The 13668-nt window shown below is 41.0% G+C and overlaps 1 protein-coding gene across 5 annotated transcripts in view; it reads left to right on the top strand.

The window, feature by feature from the left end:
• Positions 1-13668, top strand: part of LOC137348651 (protein adenylyltransferase SelO-like) — a 96382-nt gene that overhangs the window by 58644 nt on the left and 24070 nt on the right. For 4 of the 5 annotated variants that reach the window (XM_068013934.1, XM_068013927.1, XM_068013918.1 and 1 more), the window contains 4 exons: positions 2591-2635; positions 4960-5041; positions 5715-5807; positions 8940-9019. In XM_068013934.1, coding sequence (XP_067870035.1) covers positions 2591-2635; positions 4960-5041; positions 5715-5807; positions 8940-9019 — 300 coding nt within the window. The remainder of the gene's footprint in view (positions 1-2590; positions 2636-4959; positions 5042-5714; positions 5808-8939; positions 9020-13668) is intronic. The other variant, XM_068013921.1, reaches the window with a different exon arrangement.

Genomic DNA, 13668 nt, shown 5'->3' with positions numbered 1-13668 from the left:
AAATTAGGAAGGAAGAAGCCCCATTATTATGCGTGGGTAATTTTAACTCTTAACTGCAGGTGCGTTGGATGTGGGTGAGAAGTAAAAAAGTTTTAGAATCTCAAAACTGACCTCACCACTTACAGTTTTAACAGAGGCGGATCTCAGGCGCGGGTGACCAATTTGCTTTCAGGAGTTGGGTCAGCCGATAAATCTTTTCAGGAGGCTGCATGCCTCCATTTTTACAGCATTATTTTTTTACCCATTTTGGCCGGGTATCCAGAGGCTTGGGAAACCTGGCAGGTGAAAGGAGGTGAGAAGCTCTGGATCCATAAAGCAAGTCCATTTACAGCACTACTGAAAATGTTTCCTCCAGGCTCAACAAGCTTATCTGCATCCCTTCCCACAGTGGGCCAACTCCCACACCCCCGGTCTCCAACTGTCCCCCAATCTTCCCTCCACCTCCATAATCTATCGCCCCCAATCATGATCATTTCACTGACCGCGATCTCTTCCCTCTACTGCAGTCACTTCCCCGACTGTAATCTCTTTCCCCCCTCCACTGCGATTTCTCCCCCCGCCCCCTTCATCCATGATCTCTCTCTATACTCAGCCAACCAGATTTCTTTCCCCACCCGTGCCCCCCACCCTCAATGACGATCTCGCCCTCCTCTTGGCTGCAGCCTTGTGTCACAGGCTTTCCAGCCTGACAGGCGGGCAGCCTGTCAATTATGCTGTCTATTGACTGGGAAAACTGGTGAAAATAGTTTGTGGTGTTAATTTCAGCAGGATGTAAGGGAGACCTGTACTTCTTGGTTTCCTGTCCAGAACTCCTCCCTCCCTGTAATTATCAGGGCCTATGTTGCAGCAAAGGGGATAGTATTCAGGAAGAAGCGTCTTGAAGTGCACTCATCAAGATGAATATACATACGAACGTATGAACTAGGAGCAGGAGTAGGCTATTCGGCCCCTCGAGCCTGATCCGCCATTCTATAAGATCATGGCTGTTCTGTTTGTGGACTCCACTCCACTTTCCTGCCTATCCCTGATACCCTTTGACTCCCTTGTTTGTCAAGAATCTGTCTATCTCTGTCTTAAAAACATTCAATGACCCTGCCTCCATTGCTGTCCAGGGAAGAGAGTTCCATAGACTCACGACCCTCTGAGAGAAAAAAATTTCTCCTCATCTCTGTTTTAAATGAAAGACCCCTTATTTTTAAACTTTCCCATGAGGGCAAACGTTCTTTCAACAGATGCAAACCTATCTTATGATCTTGAGTGATGTGTCTGTATTTATAAACTTATACCTAGGGTAAGTAGGCGTAAATAGTACCTACGGATGGAAAAGTAAGCACTTGGTGTGTTTCAGAGTAGTTTATAGAGCAAAATAACTCCTTTTTAATCAAGTGTGCAGTGCTGAAGGGGTGGTTAAGTAATTATGTAGGACAGTTCCACTCCCGATTAGGTTCTGGTTGTTGGCTCTTAAACTGACTGTTTGGATGGACAGTAAACAAAAAAGCAAATGGAAAGGCAAAACTGGGACTGCATTCCTCCCCAACATGTATATGCAATTCATAAATATTTTGAGTAATATAATTCTAGTACCTGTGGATGTTTGGCTTTTTCACCTAATAAGAGTTGATTTTCCAGGTCATCTATTAGATTTTTACATTGGACGATGGTGGGCAGTTGGTGAACAATTTTTCTGAAGTATACTTGTGTCATCTAAGGACTCAGAAAATGTGAACGAGAGGGCCAAACACCTTCTCAAGGGCACTTAGGGATGGGCAAAAATGCTGGTCTTGCTAACAACACATCCCACGAATGAATTAAAAAATATTTTAAGGCATCATAAAATGTATCAACAAGAAATGCTGGATTCACTCAGCAGGTCTGGCAGCATCTGTGGAAAGAGAAGCAGAGTTAACGTTTCGGGTCACTGACCCGAAACGTTAACTCTGCTTCTCTTTCCACAGATGCTGCCAGACCTGCTGAGTGAATCCAGCATTTCTTGTTTTTGTTTCAGATTTCCAGCATCCGCAGTATTTTGCTTTTATAAAATGTATCAAGCTGGAATTGAGGCAAACAAGATTTTTGTTATTCAATAGATTTTGGTTATGACCATAACATTTTGATCTGTTCAACAGCCACATACCCCTCAATTGTGCAAATCAGTCCAAAGCAACATTTATGTTGGCCTTTTATACAGAACATTAAAAACAAAACCCTTTTCCTCTCAGTAAAGATACGTATTGTCATGATCTATAACTCCTTTAGCAGAGAGCATGGCTCGGTGACTTGTTCTCAGGCTTTAGCCAATACTGCTGTTCACCAGTCTGCCAGAAGGCATGGAAATAGCACTGTTAAGATTTTTATTTTCCTTTATTCCCACCATGTGGAAGTGCTAAACTACACATGTGACAAAAACATGGCACAGGAAGTATACATAGAAACAAGACTTTTACCATTATATAGAAAGACAGGACACAGTGATTTGGTGCAAGCAATACCAGAACTGTCCTGCCACAAGCTAAAATATAAAATAAGATGCACAATTCTCTGCTTTCAACATTTTTGACATAAGTTTACTTCCTTTCTACTGAATTTCTAGGGCTGAAGAAATATTAAAAGGATATCCTGATCTTTATCAGACAAAGTAAGTATTTTCATTTAATTTATCAGAGGAGGTATGCTGGAGGGGTTTGTGTACTATTGTGCATTGAGCAATTCTGTCAGCTGGCGAAAGCACAGACAGAGAACTTGCATTTATATGGTACCATTCATGTTCTCAAGGCCCTAAAGTACTCCACAGCCAAAGAATTATTTTTCAAGTATAATAAAAGCAAAATACTGCGGATGCTGGAAATCTGAAATAAAAACAAGAAATGCTGGAAATACTCAGCAGGTCTGGCAGCATCTGTGGAGAGAGAAGCAGAGTTAACGTTTCGGGTCAGTGACCCTTCTTTGGAACTGTTTTTCGGAATTATTTTTCAAGGGTAGTCACTGTGGTTATTATGGTATTGTGGCGGCTAATCTGTCATCAGCAAGTTCCCCAAGCCATAAAGGAGAGTATTAACCAGTTAATCTATTTTAATTGAGGAATAATGTTGGCCAGGATATCAGTAGAAGTCCCTGAACTTCTTTGCCTTTTATGTCCAGTAAACAGGAATATGGGCCCTAGTTTAATGTCTCTTCTAAAAGGAAGCCCTCTCTCAGTGCTGCACTGAAATGTTTTTCACGATTATGTGCTCAAGTCTTTCAGTAGGGCTTCAACCCATAACTTTCTGATTCTGAGGCAAAGCTGTTGCAAATGAGCCAAACTGGCATAACATGGAGACACTTAAGGAGAGGAAAAGAAAAACAATTAAATCAATTCCAACAAGAATGGATGTATCACAGCATGTTCTTTGATCTCAAAATCCAATTTTGGCTGATGCACTGACAATGGTTAAATGCCTTGTTTGGGGCATTGCTAAGCCATACAGAGCAAGAAAACCCAAAGATCAAAGCTTGGGCTGTGGTGAGTCATGATTTTAAAAAAAAAACTTTTTGTTGAGAAACATGATGCCAATGTCTTGCTCAAGGGGCATTCTAAGGAATGACACCCTGCACTACAAAGTGATATTTTGTGGGTGTGGTACTATGAATCTCCATAGTAGCATCAGATCTCACTTTCAACTGTGCATTATGTAAAGTGATGGCCAAATACTTCATAACAAGAAGGAGGTTAAAAATGAACCACAGATACAATATTTTGACTAAAGAATTCTATTTTAGTAGAGTCCTTCCACACTATGGGTAAAAGGTCAGGCAGCCCTGCTTCCTAATTTCATTGCCTTTTTATTTTGAAGAGCATTGATGCCCAGCTCAGTTGATCTCCTACAGTTTGGATGTCATGAATGGTAGCTCAATGCACATTGAGCAGCAAGATGCTGATGGGTACAGGTACAAAGGGGATTGGACCACAGATGGTTGTAGACTGCGTTATGAGTCACTGATATTGGCTCACAGATGAAGAAGGCTGTTTGAGTGATGTAATCAAGAGCAATCAGCACCTGTACTCCAGCATGAACCTTCAGGAGAGCATGGGAGAAAGCTGAGAAAAGCAACTTCTGTTTTTACAAAAACAAAATGAAAGCTCATTGTTCTTATTTCTACCTTACCAGACAGCTTTTAGCACACATCCTTTTCACAGTTTGAAATACTGTTAAAGATTACTAAGTTTATTTGGTCTTCACATGCAGCTTTAGAGAGTCTAAAAATTGGGTTTTGTAATGAAAAGTCGGATGCAGTTTTTACCCCTTTTCTCCAGTTTTCCCACTGATCGTTTACCTCACTTTGCCTGAAAGCAGTGAATCACATTGGGAGTACTGATCCACTGTAAGGAACATAAAAGTATTATTTAGTGTATATGCAGCACAGGCGTACATTGACTATGAAATCAAATCCCTTGCTTCAACAAACTATTGGGCAGATAGAGTGGTTTTGCAGAACATCTTGCAGACCCTGGGGAAAAAAATAATGTCATAGATTTGTTTTTGCACTCAGTCTTGCAGTAGGAGATCTGGAAGACGATGACAGTTAGATTGTTCCTTCCTTTAAACAATGTCAGCAACAAACAACATCCCCTACAACAGCCTTAGAAAACATTTTTATGTTACAAGGGTTTTTTCTACAGTCCTACAGGTTCTAAGGTTTATAAAAGCTGGAAATAAGTGGATTTGTAAAGACACAAACCCTCTCAAACTATGTTGCATTTTCAGTTCCTAAATTGAAAGTGCTTGTGACTTTGCCAGAACTTGGGTTGAATATAAGGTGCACTCGTATTTTTTTTTTCTAGACCATTTTACAGCACAATTTTTTTGTTGAATCCAGACTGATAACAAAACAGCTTTTGAAAATTTGTTGGAAAATTCTGATTGTCACATGGATGTAGTTACCAATGACATGCTACCCATTTACCTTCTAATCCATTTTTAGACTCATGGAATTGTTTAAAGCTAAGTTGGGCTTGTTTGGACATGATAATGATGATGACTATTTGATTGCATACTTATTGAAGGTAAGCATATTATGTCACTAAGATTAAGACCATCTGTTTAGCTACCTCTGCTGTTTTTCCTCTCTCCTTGCCCACTAAGCCAAACCTCCCCCATGCATTCCTTGCCCAAGCTCTGAACCCACATCTTTCTCTAGTTTCTCTCCTATCTCCCCTTAGGTCCTCTCTGAGCTCATCTTATCCATGAGATTCTTGTCCTAACCCCTTGACCCCATTCCCACTAAACTGCTGTCACCAACTTCCCTGCTTGACTTCCATGCTAGCTGTTACTGTAAATGTTTCCCTCCCCCTCCTTTTTGAAACCACTGTCGCCACCCTTATTCTCAAAAACTTAACCTCAGACCACATCTTTGACAGCAGTTGGGCTGGGGAGAAAATTCTTGGATGCTAAATTAGAAATGAGACTGCTGAAAGCTAAGCCATTCTAAAGTTGTTTATGAAGGATATACACCGGAAACATTTTCTCTTTGCAGTTGCCCTGTATTTTCTGCATTTTCCTTTATTGTTGATTTGTAATGGCTATGTGTTTCATTTATCTTAAAATATAAAAACATGCAGTCTTTTAGCATTATTTCTAGTTCCTTTAGTAAACTCTAAAATACCGGAAGTCTATACTTTTTAAAACTGTTTCAGAAATGTAATGGGGACACCCGAATAAACTCCTTCGTTTTTGCAGCTAATGGAGTATACAAGAGCAGATTTCACGATGACATTTCGCCAGCTTAGTGAGATTACCCAGCAACAGCTTGAAGCTAACAGCATTTCTGAGGTAAATGGCATGGTCATGTCAAGATTCCACACACAAGGACTGATTTTAACTGTGCCCACTCAGTGGAAACCCTCAGACAGTTAAAATGGTCAGAATGACTTTCCCACTGTTTTCCTACAGGTTGGAATTTTGAACTGCTCTTTTGAATAGGCAACTGGTTCACCCCCCCGGAAAACAGGAGGGTCTTGCTTTAATGCTATAGATTGGGCCCCGACAATGTCATTGGGGCCCGACTGCAATTTTAACCCAAAGTCTATGCGGAGAAGTTGTGGCTTCCTCACCAGGCCAACCTGGTGGCAACCAGAAGAGGCCTAGAAAAATGTAGACTTTTTGCTTGGGGGGGCATTGAGTAACAGGTGTGCTCCTCCAAACCCCACAAGGAAACCGTGGGCCTCCCCTGCCTTGGGTTGCCACTATCATCACTCCTGTTCTCAAAAACCCACCATCAACCCACTAGGGCCAGAGAGAAAAGTCTTGGCTAGAGTATGCTAAAAGCTAAGCCATGCAAAGTCATTTATTTCACAAGGAAACTTTGGATCTCCCTGCACTGGGTTACCCTTCCCATTCTCTAAGGGTAGTCTCCTGCCACCTAAAATCAACCCCCCAGCTACCAGCCAGCTACCGCTTCAGGTGGATTTGGGCAGGAGGTTGATGTGGGCCAGGCAGATGAGGCCCAGAGTTACAGTCTCACAGGTGTCATGCTATGGAGTGCTAGATGGCTTCCCCTCTGTCTCAGCCCCAACATGCATGATTAAATTGGACATTAAAATTAGGGCTTAAGGTGTTCTCTGCAGTAATTGTGAAAATAACAATTATATTGATTCATTCTCCACAGTTGAAACCTGTTAATATTCTTAATAGAAAATTGATTAGATATTTAAGGTATTTAAAAGTGCTTTAAAAAAAAAAACACCCACCTTTCCTCTTCTGAAAGCCATGAGTCCTTGCTAGAGATTGGTGACTTTTTCAAATTTGGGCTGTTCTCAATCTCTCAGCTGAAAATCTGGTCAACTGACCATCAAACCCATTTATATTTTCAACTAATCAGTATTGTTGAACAAGTTCTAAGCTTTCAGTGCCAATGCCAGAATTCAATAATTTGACAGAGGTTTAATTCTGAAATATTGCTGAAAAATTTATTATATCTATCTTTATGGTAGAAAACACAAAAAAAATTCAGGAAATGATGGGGAACCAAGGGTCTAGCGAGAATGAGGAATTTAAAGAAATTAGTATAAGTAAAGAAATAGTACTAGAGAAATTAATGGGCCTAAGTGGCGACAAATCCTTGGCCTTGATGACCTGCATCCTAGGGTCTTAAATAAGGTAGCTGCAGAGGTAGTGGATACATTGGTTATGATCTTCAGTATTCTTTATATTCTAGAATGGTTCCCAAGGATTGGAAGGTAGCAACTGTAATTTCACTATTTAAGAAAGGAAGAAGAGAGAAAACAGAACTTTAGGCTAGTTAGCCTAATGTCAGTAGCAGTCAAAATGCTAGAATCTATTATTAGGGATGTGATAACAGGGCACTTAGAAAATCATAATATGATTAAACAGAGTCAACATGGATTTATGAAGGGGGACCCAGTGGATGTAGTGTATGTGGATTTTCAAAAAACATTTGTGAAGATACCACATGCGAAGTTATTATTAAAGAAGGACTCATGGGATTGAGGTAATATATTAACATGGATTGAGGATTGGTTAATGGACAGAAAATAGAGATTAGGAATAAACAGGGCATTTCGGGTTGGCAAGCTGTAACTAACAGGTTGCTGCAAGGATCAGTACTTGGGCCTCAGCTGTTTGCAATCTATATTAATGACTTGGATGAGGGGGCTGAGTATAATGTATCCAAGTTTGCTGATGATACAAAGTTAGGTGGGTAAGTAAGTAGCGAAGAGCACCAAAGAAGCTGCAGAGGGATATATTCAGGTTGGGTGAGTGGGTAACATCAAGGCAGATGGAATACAATGTGGCGAAGTGTGAAGTTATCCATTTTGGTAGGAAAAATAAAAAAGCAGGATATTTTTTGGTGGTGAGAGACTGGGGAATGTTTGCATTCAGTGCAACCTTGGTATCCTGATACATGAATCACAAAGAGTTAACATGCAGGTACAGCAAGCAATTAGGAAGACAAACGGTATATTAGCTTTTGTTATAAAAGGACTGGAGTATAAGAGTAAAGAAGTCGTACTACAATTATACAGGGCATTGGTGAGGTCATACTTGAGTGCTGTGTGCAGTTTTGATCTCCTTACCTAACAAAGAACATACTTTCCCTAGAGAGAGTACAACAAAGATTCACTAGACTGGTTCCTGGAATGAGGGGATTGACCTGCGAGAAGAGACTGAGTAGACTATAATAGAGTCATAGAGAGATACAGCACTGAAACAGGCCCTTCGGCCCACCGAGTCTGTGCTGACCAACAACCACCCATTTATACTAATCCTACATTAATCCCATATTCCCTACCACATCCCCACCATTCTCCTACCACCTACCTATACCAGGGGCAATTTACAATGGCCAATTTACCTATCAACCTGCAAGTCTTTGGCTGTGGGAGGAAACCGGAGCACCCGGCGGAAACCCACGTGGTCACAGGGAGAACTTGCAAACTCCGAACAGGCAGTACCCAGAACTGAACCGGGTCGCTGGAGCTGTGAGGCTGTGGTGCTTGCTAACCACTCCGCCACTGTGACGCCCGGCTAGGCCTATATTCCCTGGATTTTAGAAGATTAAGAGGTGATCCAGTTGAACATATTAAATTATTAAGCAGCTTGTTAGGATAGATGCTGAGAATTTGTTTCCCCTGGTTGGAGAATCTAGAACACAGGGTCGCAGTTTCAGAATCGGCCATTTGGGACTGAGGTGAGGAGAAATTTCTTCACTTGGAGGGTTGTGAATCTTTGGAATCCTGTACACCAGAGAGCGGTGGAGTAGTGCGGAAAGATGAAATTGATCAGCCACAATCTTGTCGAATGATGGAGCAGTCTCAAATGGCCTACTCCAGTTCTTATTTCTTATGTTTTATATAGAGCTTGAAGAACATTGAAGTTCCATTATTGCAGATACTTACAGTAGTATATTACTAATGTGACAAAATCAGCAATTTTTTGTTGTAGGAATATTGGGCCCTTCAAGACCTTGCAAGACATAAGAAGTTCTCACACTGGGTTAACCTGTATCTGTCCAGGTTGAATAGGTGAGAATTCATTTGCTTTCCACACTCTCAAAATCCTTTATGCAGAGCCATTTTTGAAACTATAACAAATTCAGTTTCTGTATCGATAATTGCATCTATTAGTCTACTTTATCAATTATTGTGTATCTCAAGTGTGGATGTCATTATAAAAATCCTGGGCTGTTTATAATCTCTTTGCTTTACATATTAATGCTTTTAGCTCTTTGGTTAAGAAAATCCAACATTACTGTGTGCTGCCAGTCATTTTATATCACGTTTGCCCAATACTATCACTGTAGAGTTTCAGGTGGTATGTTTTAATGCTTGTTTACTTCCTTTTTAAATGGTATTACACATCAGGAATTTCTATCAAAAGATGTAAATTCTTACAAACAATGATATTCATGGCCATATAAAGCCTGCCATTTCAAGTGCTTGGAAAGTTTCATGGGCATGAAGAAAATGAATACTAAGAAAAACAGTGGAGATTGTGAGAGGCCAGAATTTTATGGAGTTTAGTCTCAATGGATGTGGAGGTGCTGTGGCAAAAAGGTGTTTTTCCTATAATTAGTACTTGCGTGAAGTAAAAGAGTTTGATTCGTGAGAGAGTTTGGTGTTCAGGCTAGCAATATCTCAATTTTTTTATCCAGTTAGTCACCGAGCAAGTGCAGGGAACTCTTGACATGAGCAGAATGTGATATGTGGGCCATCGTGGATCCTTATTGTATCCAGGGCAACATGTTTCATAAACTATCATAAAATTGAATCTCTGGAGCATGGGATCTTTGTGCTCAGGGAACAATTTTCTGCACTGAAGCCAAGAGGATGAAAGGTTTTTGGATCATACTCTCCAGAATGTGGTCACCAAAGAGGCAGTGCTAGATAGTTTGGGTCACAAGGAGAATGCAGACAGAGAAATAAGTGACCATCCACAGGGAAAGTAGAAGGAGACAAACTCTCAAATGCAGGGAACCCCTGAGTGACTGGAATTTCCCAATAGATACTTTGTGTTAGGAACATAAGAATATAGGTGCAGGAGTAGGCTATTCAGCCCATCGAGCCTGCCCCACCGTTCAATAGAATCACTTCAATGCCTTTTTCCCACACTATCCTCATATCTCCTTGTCATTTGTATTTAGAAATCTGTCAATCTCTGCTTTAAACATACTCAATGACTGAGCTTCCATAGCCCTCTGGGGTAGAGAGTTCCAAAGATTCACAACACTCTGAGTAAAGAAATTTCTCCTCATCTCTGTCCTAAGTGGCTTCCCCCTTATTCTGAAATTGTATCCCCTGGTTCTAGACTCCTTAACCAGGGGAAACATCTTAGCTGCATCTACTCTGTCTATCCCTTTAAGTATTTTGTAGGTTTCAATGAGATCACCTCTCATTCTTCGAAACTCTAAAGAATACAGGCCCAGTTTTCCCAATCTTTCTTCATAGGACAGTCCCGCCATCCTGGGAACGAGTCTGGTGAACCTTCGTTGCACTCCCTCTATGGCAATAATTTCCTTCCTAAGGTAAGGGGACCAAAACTGCACATAGTACTCCAAGTGCGGTCTAACCAAGATTCTATACAATTGAAGCAAAATTTCACTACTCCTGTACTCAAATCCTCTTGTGATAAAGGCTAACATACCATTAGCCTTCTTAATTGCTTGCTGCATCTGCATGTTAGCTTTCAGTGACTTATTGACAAGGACACCCAGCTCCCTAATCTACACTTACTAATCTCTTACCATTTAAAAAATATTTTGCACATCTGTTCCCCCTACCAAAGTGAATGAACTCACATTTTTCCACATTATATTCCATCTGCCACGTTCTTGCCCACTCACTAAGTCTGTCCAAATCCCCTTGAAGCCACTTTGCATCTTCCTCACAACACACATTCCCACCTAGTTTTGTGTCATCCGTGAACTTGGAAATATTACATTTGATTTCCACATCCAAATCATTGATATATATTGTGAACAGCTGGGGCCCAAGCACTGATCCCTGTGGTACCCCACTGGTCACAGCTTGCCAACGTGAGACTGACCCATTTATTCCTACTTTCTGCTTTCTGCCTGTTAACCAATCCTTAATCCCTGCCAGTATATTACCTCCTATCCCATGTGCTTTAATTTTGCTAACCAACCTCTTATGGGGGACTTTATCAAAAACCTTCTGAAAATCCAAGTATACTACGTCCACTGACTCTTCTTTATTAATTCTGTTAGTAACATCCTCAAAAACTCCAACAGGTTCATCAAACATGATTTCCCATTCATAAATCCATGTTGACTCTGCCCAATCAGATCATTATTATCCAAAGTATCCATTTATCACATCCTTTAGAATAGATTCTAGCATTTTCCCAACGACTGATGTAAGGTCTGTAACTCACTGTTTTCTCTCTCCCTCCCTTCTTAAATAGTGGGGTGACATTTGTAACCTTCCAATCTGTGGGAACTGCACCAGAATCTATAGAATTTTGGAAGATGATCATCAATGCATCCACTATCTCCATAGCCAACTCTTTCAATACTCTGGGATTTAGAATATCAGGTCCTGGGGACTTATCAACTTTCAGTTCCATTAATTTCTCCAATACAACCTTCTTACTAATACTAATTTCCTTCAATTCCTTATTCCCCCTAATCCCTTGGATCGCTAATTCTGGGAGATTTCTTGTATCTTCCTCAGTGAAGACAGACACAAAGTAATCATTTAGCTTCTCTGCCATTTCTCTATTCTGCATTATAAATTTTCCTGACTCTGCCTATAAAGGACCCACATTTGTCTCAGCCAAACGTTTCCTTTTTACGTACCTGTAGAAGCTTTTACAGTCCATTTTTATATTTTTTGTTAGCTTACATTCATATTCTGTTCTCCCTTACTTTATCAGTTTCTTCGTCCTCCTTTGCTGTATTCTAAAATCCTCCCAATCCTCAGGTTTACTACTATTTCTGGCAACTTTATAAGCCTTTTTTAATCCTATGCAATCCTTGACTTCCTTTGTTATCCACGGTTGACTGCCTTTACTTTTGGGGTTTTTGTGCCTTGAAGGAATGTATAGTTGCTGTAAACCATGTAATATTTCTTTAAAGACTACCCATTGCCTATGTGCTACATACCTTTTAATGTATTTTCCCAATCCACCTCAGTCAATTTTCCCCTCATACCTTCATAATTTCCTTTGTTCAAATTTAACACCCTGGCTTCAGATTGAACTACCTCACTTTCAAACATAATGTAAAATTCTATCATATTATGGTCACTCATCCCTAAAGATTCTTTTACAACAAGATAATTAATTAGCCCTTTCTCATTACATAATACTAGATCTAAAATAAGGTGTTTTCTAGTCAGTTCCTCAACATACTGCTCTAGAAAACAATCCCTAACACACTCCAGAAACTCGTCCTCCACAGCATTAGTGCTCATTCGGTTTACCCAGTCTATATGCCGATTGAGCACACCCATAATTACTGTATTACCCATGCCACATGCTTCTCTAATCTCCTGATTAATACCATGCCCCACACTACCACTACTGTTTGGCCTATGAACAGCTCCTACTAATGTTCACTGCCCCTTGCTGTTTCCTAGCTCCACCCAAACAGATTCCACATTTCGTTCTTCTGATCTGAGATCCTCCTTTACTAATATACTGACCCATCCCTTATTATCTGCACAACACCACCTCCTTTTCTTTTTTGCCTGCCCTTCCTAAATGTTGAATATCCTTTAATATTCAGTTCCCAATCTTGGTCACCCTGTAGCCACGTTTCCGTTATGGCAATTAGATCATATCCATTTACCTCTGTTTGGGCCTTTAAATCATCTATCTTGTTGTGAATGCTGTGTGCATTCAGTTAGAGTGCCCTTCACCTTGTCTTCTTGACATTATTCTGCATTCTAAGCCTAGTTAATGCTCACATTTGTTTCGCCTGTCTTCTAAAGTTACTTGCTACTTCTCTACCTTCTGTTACCAGCTTTACTTCTTTTCAATTTGAGCTGCCCCTCAGGTTCCCATCCCCCTGACAAGCTACTTTCTACCATCCCCAGCAGCACTAGCAAATCTCCCTGTGAGGATATTAGTTCCAGTCCTGTTAAGGTGTAGCTCATCCATCTTGTACAGGTCCCACTTGACCCAGAACCGGGCTCAATGCCTCAGTAATCTGATGCCCTCCCTCCTACACCAATTCTCCAGCTACATGTTCAATCGGTCAATCCTCCTATTCCTATGCTCACTAGCACATGGCACTGGGAGTCATTTTGAGTCATTTGACCCTTGAGGTCCTGCTTTTTAATTTCCTTCCTAACTCCCTAAAATCTGCTTTCAGGACCTCATCCCCCTTCCTACCTAGGTCATTGGTACCAATGTGGACCACGAACTCTGGCTGTTCACCCTACCCCAGAAGGATGTCCTGCAGCTGCTCCTTGACATCCTTGACCCTGGCACCAGGGAGGCAACACACCATCCTGGAGTCACATTTACTGTCGCAGAAACGCCTGTCTGATCCCCGACTATTGAATCCCCAAACGCTATTGCTCTTCCACTCTTCTTCCTCCTTTCCTGTGCAGCTGAGTACCCTGGTTCACCAGACTTTGCTCTGGCTGCACTCCCCCGAGGAAGCATTGCTCTCACCCGTATCCAAAATGGAAAACCGATTAGCAAGCAA

The sequence above is a fragment of the Heterodontus francisci genome, chromosome 2 (assembly GCF_036365525.1).
Source record: "Heterodontus francisci isolate sHetFra1 chromosome 2, sHetFra1.hap1, whole genome shotgun sequence".
Lineage (NCBI taxonomy): Eukaryota > Metazoa > Chordata > Chondrichthyes > Heterodontiformes > Heterodontidae > Heterodontus > Heterodontus francisci.
The sequence above is the reverse complement of the archived record's forward strand: the minus strand, read 5'-3'. Positions and strand labels throughout refer to the sequence as shown.